Source organism: Marmota marmota, unplaced genomic scaffold, assembly GCF_001458135.2.
Source record: "Marmota marmota marmota unplaced genomic scaffold, marMar, whole genome shotgun sequence".
NCBI lineage: Eukaryota > Metazoa > Chordata > Mammalia > Rodentia > Sciuridae > Marmota > Marmota marmota.
Window position 1 is genome coordinate 16,738,658 of NW_026000185.1, and position 16,186 is coordinate 16,754,843.

A 16,186-nucleotide genomic window follows, 5' to 3' on the forward strand; every position below is an offset into this window, starting at 1 on the left:
CCTCAGACAGTGCCATCCATCTGGTCTCTGAGGAGTGCCACCTTGCCTGGGTCACAACGTGGTGGAGAAACAGAAAGGGGACAAGGGACCTGGGTGAATGCAGAAGGGGTCAGGCACACGGGGTGGCTCTCCTGGTAGCGACCTGCTGTTGAGGGCACTAACTCCACGAGACCAGCATTACTGCCTTCAGAGGGAGGCAGCACCCCAGCCACCTACCACCTTCCACCAGGACCCACGGTTCGGGGCCCCCCCTCCTGTCACATCATCTAGCACAGAAGCCTTTGGGGCACCCACCCGAGCCCTGTCCAGACCAAGCACGAGCCCTGAGCAGAGTCAGGAGAGAGACCCGGATGGCGTGAGGGAAGGGGCTGGCAGGGCTGGGTTCAGGGGAGAGAAGGGAACTCGGGGGCCTCCAGGAGGAGGCTGCTGGCTGCTCCCCACCCCCCACCAAACAGAGCAGAGCCGAGCAAAACCCCTCTCGGGTGGACGGGCCCACACTAAAGAGAGGGACGGGATCTGGGAGCCCGGGGCGGGCAGGGCTGGGATGTCCCCAGGTCGGGGAACCTAGCGGGCGGATCTGAGGGGTCCTCAGGCAGGGCTGGAAGGTGGGAGACAGGAGCCAACGAGGCCGTGGGAGGGGCGGGCAGGGGGAGGGAACGCGTTAGGGTCGAGCCAGACTGGACCAAACCCTGGGCTCTGGACAGGGAGGATTTGGGGTGCTACAAGGGCGTGGTCCAACCACGCAGCTTCTTTCCTGGGTTTTTTTCTTTTATACCATCTCCTTGCAAATCAAATGATACCCCGGTTTTCATGGCCTCCTCTTTGCCTGTTACCCCTGCCTCTCTGTCTGTAGTTCACCTACCTTTTTTTTTGGGGGGGGGGATGGATACTGGGGACTGAACTCAGGGGCACTCGACCCCTGAGCCCCATCCCCAGCCCTATTTTGCACTTTATTTAGAGACAGGGTCTCCCTGAGTGGCTTAGGGCCTCGCTTTGGCTGGGGCTGGCTTTGAACTCGGAATCCTCCTGCCTCAGCCTCCTGACCTGCTGGGATGGCAGGCGTGTGCCACCACGCCCCGGTGTAGCTCCCCTTTCTTCACCCGGGGCCCACCAGTCCAGCGGCTACTGATATTGACACTCTGCATCCCCAAGACACTTAGACCCCAACACGGTCTTACTCCGAAGTGATCCATCAAGTGCTTTCACCCTTGCCTGGGTCACAACGTGACCTGGGAGTAGAAACAGACGTGGTCCCTCAGCAGGAGGACCAGGCCCTCAACCTTGGGTGGCGATGGCCAGGCAGCGAGACAGGGCCCGGGTCCAGGCTGCAGAGTGGACGGACGTCCAGAGCCCTTTGCCAAGTGCAAGGAGCCAGCCGTGAGCACGTCCAGTCTCTTTGGTTCCATTTAGAGGACATTCAAGAGCCACCAGAGCTGACCTCCGGGGACAGAAATCGGCAGACAGTGGCCTTTGTAGTTTGGAAGGGGGCATCTTCGGGGGCCACTCTGAGAGGGATGGAGACCTCCTGGGTCTCGTTGGGGGGGTGAGTTGCCAGAACTCACACCTCGACTGTTAAAAGGCCACTCTTCATTTTAGTCAGCTTTTGCGCCGCGGTGACTAAAGGTCCCGGCCAGCGCCGCTGTAGAGGAGGAAGGGTTATCTGGGGACTCACGGTTCCAGAGGTCTCAATCCAGAGACGGCTGGCTCCATTCCTCAGGGCTCGAGGTGAGGCAGGACATCATGGAGGGAGAGTGTGACCGAGGGAGGCAGCTCACAGGGTGGTCGGGAAGCAGAGAGGGACTCCACTTGCCAGGGACAAATATAGACCCAGAGCCATGCCCGGGTCACCCCCTGGAGGGCCACCTCCTCCAGCCACACCCCCCGCCTCCGGTCACCCCTCAGTCAGTCCCACCAGGGATGAATCCACCGATTGGGTCAAGGCCCTCACAACCCTGTCATTTGTCCTCTGAACCGTCTTGCAGTGTCTCACGCGTGAGCTTTTGGGGGACCCCTCACCTCCAAACCATAACAGTCACAAAAAAGAGATAATGTGACGGCTGGGTCCTTGGCCACGGTCCCTGGATGTAGCACACGGGAAGATGAACCTTGTGGTTTTTAAGCCGTTATGGGGGAGGAGGGACCTCGGCATGTCAGACGGGTCCTGCCTTCCCACCCTCCTGCCCGCCCTTCCGAGCGAGCCCCCTGCCTCAGAGCACAAGCTGGGGACTGGTGCTCCCATCCAGCTGGCCCTGCTCCCCCCCATCCCTCCCCCAAGATTTCTCAAATGCACCCACTTCATTCCGTCTACACTGACGACCCTCGAATTCAGGCCCGTCACTTCCCACCCTGAAAGCTGCGGTCCCTGCCTGATGGTCTCCCAACTCCTGTCCTCCAGTGGAGCCCTGCCCACCCCTCCGAGGGACCTTCTGAATGTCACTGGATGGCACCGAGGCCCTGCCGGAAACCTCCAGCAGCTGCAGGTCACGCTCAGGGTCCACCCGAGATCCTTCCTGTGTCTGCGGCCTGGGGTGCTCCAGCCGTGCGCACGGCTCCGGCCTCCAGTTCCTTACTGGGTCTTGCTCTCTGACCCAGGAGCACTGTCCCTGATGCCTACGCCAGTGTCCTCTTTCTCAGCAGGAGCAGGTACCAGGGATTGCACTCAGAGGCCCTCGAACACTGAGCCCCACCCCCAGCCCTACTTTGTATTTTATCTAGAGACAGGGTCTCACTGAGCTGCTTAGCGCCTCACTTTGGCTGAGGCTGGCTTTGAACTTGGGATCCTCCTGCCTCAGCCTCCCAAGCCCCGGGGATGACAGGCGTGCACCGCCGCGCCCAGCTCAGACCTGTCTTTTGGACCCACCGTGGAGGGCCTAGACCTGGCTAGAATGCGCGTGGGGATCTGCTGTGCCCCGATCCGTCCTCAGCACCCCACAGGCTCCCCCTCCATCAGTGTGCCTGGACTGGATGACTCATCTTCTCCCCTGGCCTTCCAAACCCCAGAAAGGTCTCCGTTGCCTCCTTGTCTCTGAAAGGCGACTGAGTCACGTGACAGTAGTCACAGCTGCCGTTTGTTGAGCGTCTACTATGTGCCGGGCGCCTGCAAAGGGCTTAATGAACCTGCTGTCGTTATCTCCATTTTCTGGAAAAGGAGGCTGAGGTCTCACTGGTTCATCCGCCGAGTGCGTATGAGGTGCCAGGCTGTGCGCCAGGCCCCAGGGAGACACTGGAAAAGAAAACCAATAAACGCCATGCCCCCGGGGAGCTCATGTTCTGGTGCGAAGGGACAAGTGAATCCATGGTTTGGAAGGTGGCAACAGATGGTATGGAGAAAGCTAAGCAAGGAAGTGGGAATGGCACAGAGGGTTTGACGTGTTTTACGGAGCTCTCCCAGGAGAGTGAGACGGTTCTGGGAACGCGTGCTCCAAGCGAGTGCAAAGGCTCTGGGGCAGGAACATATTCAGTGTGTTCAGAGGTCAGCAAGAAACCCGTGTGGAAGTAATAAGGGAGCGGCCGAGACCCGGGTGCAGAAATTGGAAGACGGGGGGTTGGGGCAGGGGGTGACCTGAGCCACTCATTTGCTCAGGGTCCCACATCCACGGTTTTCTGCCTCCCAGAAGCAGATCCTGTAACGAAGTCCTCGTGGTGGCAGGTCTGTCACTGCCGGCCTCCTGTCCTGTCCTCCCTCTAAGACGTTGGCTGCTGTTCTGATACCTGCACCGGGGGCTCCTCCCCCCTGGCACTGGGGACAAGCAAGGACCTCGTTCATCCGTGCATCGAAGAACTATTTGGCTGGGAACCGTACTAGTTGTCAGGTCACAGAGAGTGAGACAGACTCCCGGCCGTCACGGCTCCCAGGGTCTTAGAGGGGCGCAAGCAATCGGGCAGTTACCGTCCAGTATTAATGGGAAGTGAAGGGGACGAAAGGGGCCAATAGCAAGGGGACCTAGTGCAGACGGAGAGAATCGAGGAAGGCTTCCTTGAGGACGTGAAAACAGGAAGCAGTGGGTAACTTGGTTGGTTAAGGGAAGGCAATAGCCATCCATAAGGCAGCAGCAGCAGGTGCAAAGGCCCTGAGGTATGAGGGATCTGTATTCATCAGCTTTCTGTTACTGTAACAAATTCTTGAGATGAATCAACTTAAAAGGAGGAAAGGTTTATTTTGAGGCAGCGTTTCAGAGGTTTCATTCGTGGTCAGTGGGCCTTTGTGTGTGTGGTGGGGGCAGGGGTTGAGGTGACATAGCCTGGTGGCAGAACATGGCAGAGGAAGCCCTCCCTTCATGGCAGCCAGGAAGCAGAAAGAAAGAGCAAGAGGCCAGTGTCCCATAATCCCCTGTCTGCACACCCTCGGTGACCTAGAACCTCCTACTGGGCCCCAGCTCTCATAGGCTCTCCCAGTGGGGCCCCGCTGAGGACCGTTGGGGGACATTTCCACACTACAGCAACCTTCAAGGGCATGAAAAGCAAATGGCGCTGGGTGACAGGGGAGAAGGCCCCAGAAGAGAAGGGGCCGGAGAGCCAAGCGACTCGGCAGCTGCCGGCACTGTAACAAAACACCTGAGGCGGTTGACGTATAAAAAGGTTCATCTTGGCGGACGGTGTTGGAGCTTCCAAGATGGGGCAGACCAAGGCTTTGGGCCTCTTGGGTGTGAGGGAGGGTCAAGGTGAGAGAGAAAACCGCTCGCCTCATAGACAGGGAGAGGAAAGGAAAGAGGAAGGGACCGGGGTCCTGCAAGCCCCGTCGAGGATGTGCCCCACAAAGACCTAAGGACCTCCCGCAAGGCCCCGCCTCCCACAGGTCCCACCACCCCTGAGAGCGCCCCCCGGAGGACCAGGCGGTCCACACACTGGCCTCCCACCCGCTGGTGACGGCCGAGACCCGAGGGACCAAGGAGAGATGGAGGTGGCCAGGGTGGCCTCCAGGTGTCGGGCTCGCGGGTGGCCCCCCGTGTCAGAGGTCGGGGGGGCGTGGGCAGCAGGACACAGCGGCAGGTACCCGCGTCTTCCTACCAGCTGTCCCCGGGCTCTGATCCTGTGTCCTGTGTGCTTCTCCCTGCAGAGGGCCAAGATCGGCCAGGGGACCAAGGCTCCCGAGGAGAAGACCACCAACACCATCTCCAAATTCGACAACAACGGCAACAGGGATCGGATGAAACTGACCGACTTCAACTTCCTGATGGTGCTGGGGAAGGGCAGCTTTGGCAAGGTACAGTGGGACTCGGTGGCTGCGACCCCTGCGCAGGGCGCACCTGGTCCTGGGGGGTGGGGCTTGCCTTCTAGTTGGGGAAAGAGGAGAAAGTCAGCAGATCCACCCAGCTGTTGGCAAGGGGTCTTAAGAAATAAGTCAAGGGCTGTGTCCCAGAGAGCGATGCGCTCCAGGTGATCAGGATGTGAGCTGAAGGAGGACCGTGAACCAGCCACACCTGCAAAGAGCTGGGAGGGAAAGGGGCCCAGCAGAGAGAACAGCCCGTGCAAAGGTCCTGTGGTAGGGTAGGGCTTGGTGCCTTGTAGTTGCCATCAGAAGGTGTCGGCACCAAGAGGACAGGAACGGGAGGGGTGAGGACGATGATTTCACAGAGGGGAACAGGAGCCTTCTGAGTCATACAGACGGACAGGGCTGGTGTCACAGCACCGTGGGGAGCCACCGTCTAAAGTCCTCAGGTGACTTCCTGTCACAATAGAACCGATCCTTCACTGCGTTCCTGGCTGAGGACGCGCTGGATGACCTGGTCCTTTGTTCTCTGCTTGACTTTGTCCTTTCTCGGTTTTCTTCCTGCCACTGCCTGTCACAGGGGTGGCCCTGAGTTCCTGGAACACACCAGTCTCTGTTGTCCCTTCTGGCTTTTGTGATGCTCCGTAATCCCCCGGGGCTTTGTGCGCCTGGCTCCTTCTCGTGATTCACATCTCAACGCAGACGTCCCTTCTGAGAGGGCCTCCTGAGGGCCACCATCCGGTCCCCATCCTGTCTGCTCCTCTCATGGAGCCCATCGCCCGTGATGCTTGGATTTCTTGATGGGTCTGTCCCTCTCCTCTTGCTAAGATCTCAGGTCTCCAGGAGGGGGGGTCTTCTCTGGGGGGCACCATCGCGTCTCCAGGACTCCCGGGGGACCCAGGTGAATGCACACATCTTTCTCTGCCTGTGGCCGGGCCCGAGAGGTCATTCTGCTAAGATGAACCAAAGGGTGGGGATCCATGACCCAGGGCTTGAAGAGTCTTGGCGCGGAGTGGGATCAGAGAGTACGGGAACCCCGGGAGATGGCCTCACCGTCCTGTGGTCCTCTTGGTGACAGGACCGGGGCTTGGAGCTGGCCCACACCGCGGTGCCATGTTTCCCATCACCTCTGAGGAGCCTGGGGGGGGGGGATGGGGAAGCAGGTGGCGAACTTGAACTCAGGTTGGGGATCCGCGGACTCGGAGAACCAGGAGGTTGTGGGAGTAAGAGAGTGTGGGATCCCAGGAAGAGAGGCCATCGCCAGTCTACAGAGCGGGGGGTGTAGCAGGTGCTCAGTAAAATGGTATGAAATTAGTGAATGAAAACGGTGTCTAGCCTGGGCAGGGAACAGAGGCGTCGGGGGACCAGGAATAGAAAATAGACGGGTGAGTCAAGAGAGGTAGCCCCACGGCGGAGCCTTGGTCCAGCGTGGGCAAGGCCCTGGGCTCCATCCCCAGGAACGCAGAACTGAACCAAAAAAGGTATTTAAAATGTGAAGAAGGAGGGACACACTTAGGTTTCAAAGATGGAGTCATTTTTCTGATGACAAGGAAATAAATGGCCTAAATGAAGGAGAGGTTCTGAGAAGCTGAGTCCACGGGGAGGTTTTGGTCTTTGTTTTTGGCACCGGGGATGGAACTCAGGGGCACTCGACCACTGAGCCCCCTCCCCAGCCCTATTTTGTGTTTTATCTAGAGACAGGGTCTCACTGAGTTGCTGAGGGCCTCGCTTTGGCTGAGGCTGGCTCTGAACTCGCCATCCTCCTGCCTCAGCCTCCCGAGCCCCTGGGATGACAGGGTGCACGGGCCACGGCTCCCGGCCGTTGGGGGAGTTTTTCAAGATTCAGTTCTAAGCTGGCTGCCGTGGCGACACCTGTAGTCCCAGCTACTCAGGAGGCTGAAGCAGGACCGTGATTGGAACCCAGGAGTTTGAGGCTAATCCGGGCAACGTAGTGAGACCCAGGCTCAAAGAAAAACAGTCCGATTTTGTATATATATATATATATATATAAAATGATTCATCATTGAAATCCCATCAGAAGGATAAACGTGGAGAAGCCTTGTTCCCACCCAGGATCGCATCTTGCCACCGCCCCCCAACAGCCGCCACTACCCGCGGGAACCTGGGTTGACTTCCCTGCAACTCTGCTACGTCCCTGTCCTCATCTAACACTCTGGTTCTTGTCCACGCTCGTGCCAAAGCCGGTGTGCCTCGACTGCGTTTTTGATCACTGAACAATACAGGTTGGAGAATTGTCTTGGGGAAATGAAAGTTCTAAGCGGGGCCTCGTGGAGAGGACGGGGATGGGGGCCGGGCGTCGTCGCGGGATGATGGATCATTGGAGACATCAAGAGGATGGACTGTCTGTTTCCATGGTGACCGTCGTACTAATTGAGATTATACTATAATGGTACTAATTGAGATTATACTATAATGGTACTAATGGTGCTAATCCAGGCTGGGGTTGGAGACCCAGTAAGTCACGAAGCAACAGCCACGTCACCAAAAGCAACACAGCATAGCACACACGACTGCGATCCTCGGACTCACAGAGCTAGGCGACTCTGGCTTTGCCACCTGTGGTTGTAAGTGAAGGCGGTTTTAGAGCTGAATGCTGGCCCTGAACATGTCACATGGGCCGGGCAGGTATGAGTGCAGTGACCCCGGCCTGGGAAGGAATGTGTCCAGCAGAGAGAACAGCAAGTGCTAAGGTCCTGTGATAGGTCCTGTGCCCCTCTGGATGGAGGAGCTCGGGGTTCCCATCTCCCCTCCCCCAGACCCTCGGTGTCACATCTGTCCCAGAAAAACATGCTCTCAAGCACTGTCATCACCTGTGAAGGCCAGGAGGGGATGACGTGGGCATCTCACCAAGACCTGCGGAGGAGATTCATCGAGAGAGACTCGGCGTGAAGTGTGTGAAGGCCACTGGATCCCAAATGCGCCACCCGCTTCCAAACTTTCAAAGGGAGGGCAGTTGGGAGTGAGCTGTCCTGGTGGGTCAGGGCCTGTCTCCCTGGGCTCCTCGGCACCTCCAGCCGACCGAGACAGAGAGGCTTTCTAGAACTTTTACGACAGAGCCTCCAAATACACTATTCATTTATTATTTAATGTCGCATTTTGTAGTTTGATCCTTAAACTCCTATTGGGGATACTTTGAAGCTGTCGCTTGGCTTTGTCCACGTCTAGACCTTTCGGGAGTCTGACCTCTGTGGTTGTCAAGCGAGGCCGGGTTACAGCTAGACTTCCATTGGGCCGGGGTGCACCGTCCAGGTGGGATTCAGAGTTTGCCTTGTGAAGTGACCGCAGCCAGAGCCTCGGACAACAGACGCCCAGCGTGAACCCAGCCCTCTCTGCCTTACCGACTCGACGCCTCTCACTGTCATCCACTGACCTGACAAACCTCCACTCGATATTTGACTCATGCTCATATATTGCTGGTCTTCCGAGACTTCAGATTTGCTCATGGTAATGTTTTGTCTGATCTAAATCTGTTTAAAAACAAAATATCCTGGGATATATCCCAGTGGCTCTGGAGGCTGAGGCAGGAGGATCGCGAATTCAAACCCAGCCTCAGCCAAAGCGAGGCCCTCAGCAATTCAGTGAGACCCTGTCTCTAAATAAAATACAAAATAGGGCTGGGGATGGGGCTCAGTGGTCGAGTGCCCGAGTTCGATCCCTGGTACCAAAAAAAAAAAACAACAAAAAAAAAACATTCAAGAGTAAAGTCCCCTCCCACACACATCCCACACACCTATGTCTGTCATCATGGAAAGACATAATTTCAAGTAAAAATAAAACCAAAGCATGCTGTGTATAAACTAAATGCCTTTGTGCATAAAGCTCACGATTCCTACACTTGTTGAACTTTTCCTCCAACCTTTTGTTTTGAAAAAAAAAAAAAAGTACAGAAAAAATGAAAGAATCACACAAGGAGCCTGATACCTACCTCCCAGGGTCTACTCCTAACATTTGACTATGTTTGCTTTATACGTGTCGGTCCATCCTTGCATCTACCGACTTTTTTTTTTCTTTTTTTGGAGCCAGGGATTGAACCCAGGAGCCCCATCCCCAGCCCTTCTTCTTATTTCTTTTTTTTTTTTTATTTTGAGACAGGGTTTCACTGAGTTGCTTAGGGGCCTCATGAGAGGCTGAGGCTGAATTTGAACTTGCAATCCTCCTGTCTCAGCCTCCCAAGCAGCTGGGAAGACAGGGTGTTCTGCTGTGCGGCAGGGCTCAGCCTGCTTTTTAATGCATTTCCCAGCTAATTGTAGACCTCAGTCCACTTTACATCCAAACTCCTCGGCATGCAAATCATTGAGCCAAGACTCAATCTTTTGGATGATCATCTTAAGGTAAAATTTGCATGCGAGCAAATGCACGTATCTTCAGAGTATCATTCTGTGAGTTTTGGAAAATGCATACTTTAAAACACAGCAAGGATATAAACAGTAGTCAAAAAAAAAAAATCATCACACTGGCAGATGTTAAAACGCAGCTGCTGTGTACCCGCCACGGGAGCCTGGGGGAGAGCAGGATTTGCCCTCGTTCAGGTCCGCAAAGGCTTCCACGAGTGACTCAGACCGAATCAAGAGGAGGCGTTAACGAGGCAGAGAGAGTAAGTGAAAATCTTGCAAGGTCCCCTTCTTCCCACTGCAGCGTCCTCTTGGTGAATCTGCCTAGAAGTCAGGATGAGGGTGGATTCTGCTGCTGTAACAAGCAGACCCCCGATGTACCCTGGCTCAGATGCAATGGAAGTTTGGTTCTCATCCTCCTGACAGCCTAAGGCGGGTGTTCCTGGCCCCGCCCACTCTCTCCATATGGCCAGAAGAGACGAGGTTCCTTCCCTCTTCTAGGGCTCCGTTAATCTCGGGGGCTTTGTTTTCCTCTGCATTCAGAGGGTGGAGGGGGAAAGGGAGTAGCGAGGAGGCACAAGCTGCTTCTTACAGCCTTGGTTTTGGAAGTGGCCCTCCTCACTTCTGCCCACACACTATTAGAGAGGCTCAGTCGCATGGCCACCCGCAGCACGAGGACGGAGACCCTGCTTCTCAGCTCTGGTTGGATTTTTTTTTTTTTTTGCTAATTTTTTACAGTGACGCAAAAGAACTTCTGACTTCTCCCTTTCGAACTCCCCCAATGTATCACCCCCGTCCCCAAACGAAAAACTCCCCAGTGCCTCTTCTGGGTGACATTTCCTTGTGTGCAAATCATGGGGACATGGCAGGTGTTGGCGCTGCCTTTTTTTTCCTGAAACATTGCATAAGCCAGGAATAAATCAAGAAGAAAGAACTCAGCAGCTTGCGAAGGCAAGAGGGAGAAGTGGAGTCCTTGGAAACGGGGTGCCCAGGTGTTCTAGAAAACCCACCCTGTGCCGCGGCTGCACCTGAGCTGCAGAGAGGCGGGAGAGAAACCATCCAGGGCTTCACTGGGCTGCAGTAACGCCCAAGAGCTGAGGATATCCAGTGCCCACATGTCCCCAAGGAAGCCACCGAGGGTTGGGTACCGGCTTCTAAAACCAAGTGTTCCTGGAGGTCTAGCATTTGGTTTAGCGTCTCCAGGGTGCTGACCCCGACGTCTCTAGCTCAAAATTCAGATTGAACAGCGAGGTGGTGAGAGCCTTGGCCACGTTTCCCAAATATTGATAATTCATGCACCTGTTTAATTTTTGCCATGCATGTGCCTCCTTTTAAGGAAAACATTTTTCTTTAATTTGGCTTTGTCTACCCCTCCCCCCACTCCTCCTCCTCCTCCTCCTCCTCCTCCTCCTCCCCCCTCCTCCTCCTCTTCCTCTTCCTCTTCTTCATCTTTTCAGTCCTGGGGCTGGAATCCATGGGCGTTCTGCCACTGAGCCACATCCTCAGCCCTTTTCATCTGTCATTTAGAAACAGAGTCTCACTAAGTTGCTTGGGGCCTCGCTAAGTTGCCCAGGCTGACCTTGAACTTGTGATCCTCCTACCTCAGCCCCCTGAGTCAGTGGAATTACAGGCGTGCGCTAGCGCACCTGGCCTTTTCTTCTTCTTGGCACAGCTCTAAACAATCCTATAAGTCAAAGCACAGGTTTGACGAACCGACCAAATGTCTATTTTAACAGGCTTTAGGAGAGCTTATTAAAAGAAAGGCAATTCTGTCCGTGTTCTGCTGATGGTACTAGAACCGCATTTTGTAGGAAAACGTCTTGAAGTCTCATGCTCCTGGGATGATTCAGCACCTTGATGACCACCGTGTTTCCCAGACCGTGAAGTCTCTGCTGTGGTTGTCGTGCACACCTGGAAGGCATAAGTTGTCTACGATCCCCAGCCTCCCCGTATCCTTTAGATGAGGACCACGCTTCCTATTTCCTGCATCCTTAAAAGTGATCTTGGTCTCCCTCCTCGGTCCTCTACTGTATAGATCCAGAGAACCCATCCGCTTTCTGAAATCGGATGCCTCCCCCACCCACTCATTCCTCATCCTTTGGCATGATGAATTCTCGCCTCAGCAACTTTCTGAAACACCTGTTAGTGAGCTCTTGACTTTTCACCATCCACATCTGGACACAAAACTGGGCGGCTTGTCTGTGAAAGCAGAGGGCAGGGAAGAGGGGATTGGGACTAAGATTGGAATCCGTCGGCCATACTGGAGAGAAGTGTCACTTCTGTAATAACTGCTCACTACGGGCATCATCCACCCGAGAAGTGTTTACTGAGCATCTACTATATCTTAGGCACTCTTCTAGGTGCAGAGGAAACGGCCATGTACCAAACAAAAGTGTCTGCCCTCCTGGACTTATGTTCTGTTGTTGTTGTTGGTGGTGGTGGTACTGTGTGTCAGCTCTGTTCTAAGTGCTCTACGACATTGCTACTTTATACTCTCATTGCTCTATAATGTTGGGACTGTTATTCCCATTTTATGGCTGAGGAGAATGAGATGCAGAAAGTCAAAGTTAACTTGCCCCAATCACAAGCTAATCGATGCCATTTAGTGGATGGGGTTTGACTTAGAGATGACGAGTCGGGCCCTGGATGGCTTGATACCCAACACAGAGGTCACCTAGGACGTCACCAGCATGTTCTAGGAGATTCCTTCCTTTTTGCTCACCTTTCCCACCAAGTGCCTCACGGAGTTGGCACACCTTGTTTCCACTGAAAGCTGCTACCTCAGACGGATCGCAAGCCCACGGCGATGGAGGGGGTGACAGGGGGCTGACGGAGGGCTGGTGACAAAGGGCTGCTGTGCATTCTCTCTCATCCCTGTGCTGGCCAGGTAGCCATCCGGGGGGCAAATGCCCACTGGAAGTGGGAGTCATCTGCAGGGATTCCGGAGAGGGCCACTGAGGGGGGCTTTGGGCACTGCCCTGGGATCCTCCAAGTCCTGCAGGCTACTCTAGGATTGGCACTTGCTCCTCAACGGGCTCTTTTGCAACTGCCAACCTCCACTCCTACCCTTACCGCCCACCCCCACCCATCCCGATCCCACACACACCCTCCTTCTCGCCCCGTCATTTACTGAACACATGCCGATCGTCGGGGACCGTGCTGTGAATTCACACGTGTCACCTCATAGTGATTCTCAGGACGCTGCAAGACGGCTTCGATAACAGCCCTGTTACATCATAACGCAGACTGTAAGAGAGGTTGAGTGACTTCTCCTAGATCACACAGCTGTGAGGAAGCGAGACCTGGATGTGATGAACCCAGCAGCCTCTTTCCATCTGCAACAGCGCTCTTCACCTCGGGGTCCACGTATCTCCCAGACACTAGTCTTTTTACCCTTCACTCTGCCCTATTTCTCTATCGCTCTTGGAAGCAACTTGTTTTGAAACTGCTACAAGATCTTCATGATATCAGTAGCTTCCTCTTTCCTCCACAAATAAGAGTCCAGAATGTTATCTTGTGATTTCAATGGTATAAAGACAAATATATTATATCATATATCAAAACATTTACTTCAACCTTAAAGTTTATTTTTCCATTTGGATTTTTTTTTTTTTTGGTACCAGGGATTGAACTCAGGGGCACTCCACCACTGAGCCACACCCCCAGCCCTATTTTGTATGTTATTTAGAGTCAGGGTCTCCCTGAGCTGCTTAGCACCTCACCATGGCTGAGGCTGACTTTGAACTCGCTATCCTCCTGCCTCAGCCTCCAGAGCCGCTGAGAATACAGGCGTGTGCCACCGCACCCGGCTCCCTTTGATTTTTAAAAGAAATTAAAGCACCTTCATGAACTTCTGCAAAGACAGGGACCCCCAGCCTGTTCCGCTCCTGTTCTCCACACCAGCATCCCCACCCCGTACCCCTCGGCAGCCTCCTCCCCAGGCTGAAGTCCCCAGAATCCAGGTGCTTCTCTGGCAAGCTCTGTGGTCACAGGAGAGAAATCCAGAGCTCCGAGCCCCAGACTGCAGCGTGTTCTACCAGAGCCAAGTGCAGCCCTGGATTTCCACAGGGAAAACAAAATGCCTGAGGAGATTAAAAGGCAGTTTAGTGGGTAGCAGTAACTAAGGCCTTCTCTAAAGCTTTGAACTCCAGTTGTGGGAGTCTATCCTAATTTTAATCTCATTAGCCGTATGTCTCCACACACTCGCACACACACATGCACACACGCACACATGCACACATGCACACACACGTTAGGCGTGGTTACGTAACCTACAGACAAAAGCACTTCCCGGCTCCTCAGTCTATCTTCCTGCACCATATGGTGGATTCCTTTATCTCGTGGCTCACAGGGAGCTCAACGTCGCTGCTACCTGTTCCCTTAATCCTCTTGCAGAGGACCTTTCGACATTTGCTGTCTGATCTTGGATCCCTGCCTGCTCTTTGGTTCTCTCCCCACCTTCCCCGTGGCCCCCCAGACCGCCATATGCGATCCTGACTGCTGGACGGTTTCATCTTCCCAAGTCCCTCTCTCCCCGGTTCCCAGGTCTCTCCTCTGGGGAGTGGCTGGCTGCTCCTTCTGACCCCGCTCCTCAGCAGATGGTGAATCACAGAGTGAGATGAGGTCCCTTGTCCTCGACACGGTGGATTGTATCAGGGCAAAGAAAACATTGGGGACCTACGTCTTGCACCCCTCTGTCTGCTCCAGATAGATTGTGGGGCCAAAGTAGGTGAAGGGGGTGCTTATGGGAAAGGTTGGAATGTTCCTGTGTGTCTCGCGATGCCCACGGGGGTGGTGGTGGGGTGTCCTGCAGCCCCACGGGGATAAGCAACCCATATCTCTGGGGTCCCCAACCTGTCACCACTGTCCATCTCTATGGTCACGAGTCACCCTTATCCCTTCTTAAGTCTCTGTGCCTAATTCCCAAATCTAGACTATCCTAGAAACCTAAAATCCCAGGAAGGAGACACTGCCGGGCCCCTGTGGCTTTGGGATCCGTGTGGTCCCATTAGCTGTGCTCAAAGAGGAGGGTCACAGGAAGGAGGAGGGGAGCCCACCCTGGGGAAAGCAGATATGGCCTGGTCATTTTCTCTAAGAGAAGGAAGACAGTGGCCCATTTGGGACATAGGCCAACTTGGGAGTTTCCTCGATGTCTGGACCTGCTTTAAAACGTCACCTTGTTCTTTGCAGGGGTGGGTGGGGAGACATCTTCTCTGCCACACAGAGAGCAGATCCTTGCAGATTGCAACCAACCGGCCTCTGGGGTAGGCATTCTGCTTCCACAGATGTAGGTGGTTCCCAGGGGGACAGGTGCCAGGGTTTGTCACATTGTGCCCTGGCCTCCTTGAGGGGATGGATGCTGTGTTTTGACAATGAGAGCTCATCTGAGTGTCTACAGGGTGCTGCCCATTTAACCTCGATGGAGGTCTTATGAGGTAGGCTCTGCGACCCTCTCCACTGAACAGATGAGGAGACAGAGGCAGCTGTACAGAGGGAGCACCAGATTCACACCCCGGGAGGTGCATAGCCCGCCCCGTACCCAACACGATCCATTTCTGCCTGGAAAAACCTGTCCTCCATTAGCAGCGTCTGCAACTTCAACTGCAGAGAGAGGCTGCTGCTCCCGGGGCTGATCAGAGGTGGGGAGACGAGGGGCTTCCTTTGTGCAGCCTAATTGTCCCAATGAATGACAGACCCGGAAGGGTTTCCTTGCATTGTCTTGTGGTAAAAGGCATCCGTTGCTGGCTTGTTTTCCCAGGAACCCTCTAGAAAACAGTCAAATTAAATCGGCTTTTATTTTAACCATCCAGCTTTGTCAAACACGACTCAAAGAAATTGCACTAAGCCATGCATGTCACCAAGGTTTATTCTATTTTATTTATTTATTTATTTTTAGGAATTCCCCCCTCCCTACTTTTTTTTTTAAATTTTTTACCCCTTGCTTTTATTTTTCTTTTGGAGTGAGAACACTAACGACCTGCCTCAGCATAGTTCAGCGACACAATACAACATTATTAACACGACTTACCCTGCCACACAGGGAATCTCCAGTGCTAATTAATCTTACAGTGGAAACTCGGTATCCAACCTCTGCCCCACCCCACCCCACCCCGAGTCCTTGTCCACTACCTTTCTACTTTGTTTTTTCTGACTATTTTAGATTTTTGCAGGGAAGATCCCCTGGCCCTTGTGTTACTGCGCCTCGCTTCTTTCCCACGTAGCAGCAGGTCCTCCAAGTTCACCAGGGTTTAATTTTAGCCCAGAAGAACCCTTCAATACCTAAGAATGGATAAATATCAACTCTATCCAGGTCACCAATCAGAGCTGATCGATAACATCCCAGAGTGTCAAAATCGTCATTCTTGGGGCGTTTTCTTATTATAAGCCAGTGAAACATTTCTCCTTTTTAAATATTTTTATGAGCGCGTGGATCTGTGCTCTTATTAACCTGTGGTTCTGACGCCGTCGTGAGCCTGTCGCGATCGTCCACGCATGGAATGTCACTGCCCCATTGTAGTCCCGGCAACTCCCTCTTCCCTCCTTCCCCCCTCCCCTAGTCCACTCTCCTTCTATTTATTGATTGATTTTTTTCTGAGTCGGTGCTTTAGAGGCAGACATCAAGGTG

The 16,186-nt window shown here is 54.2% G+C and overlaps 1 protein-coding gene across 2 annotated transcripts in view; it reads left to right on the forward strand.

Moving 5' to 3' along the window:
- Positions 1 to 16,186, forward strand: part of Prkcb (protein kinase C beta) — a 262,797-nt gene that overhangs the window by 183,808 nt on the left and 62,803 nt on the right. For both annotated transcript variants that reach the window (XM_015490650.2, XM_048789666.1), the window contains exon 8: positions 5,057 to 5,203. In XM_015490650.2, coding sequence (XP_015346136.2) covers positions 5,057 to 5,203 — 147 coding nt within the window. The remainder of the gene's footprint in view (positions 1 to 5,056; positions 5,204 to 16,186) is intronic.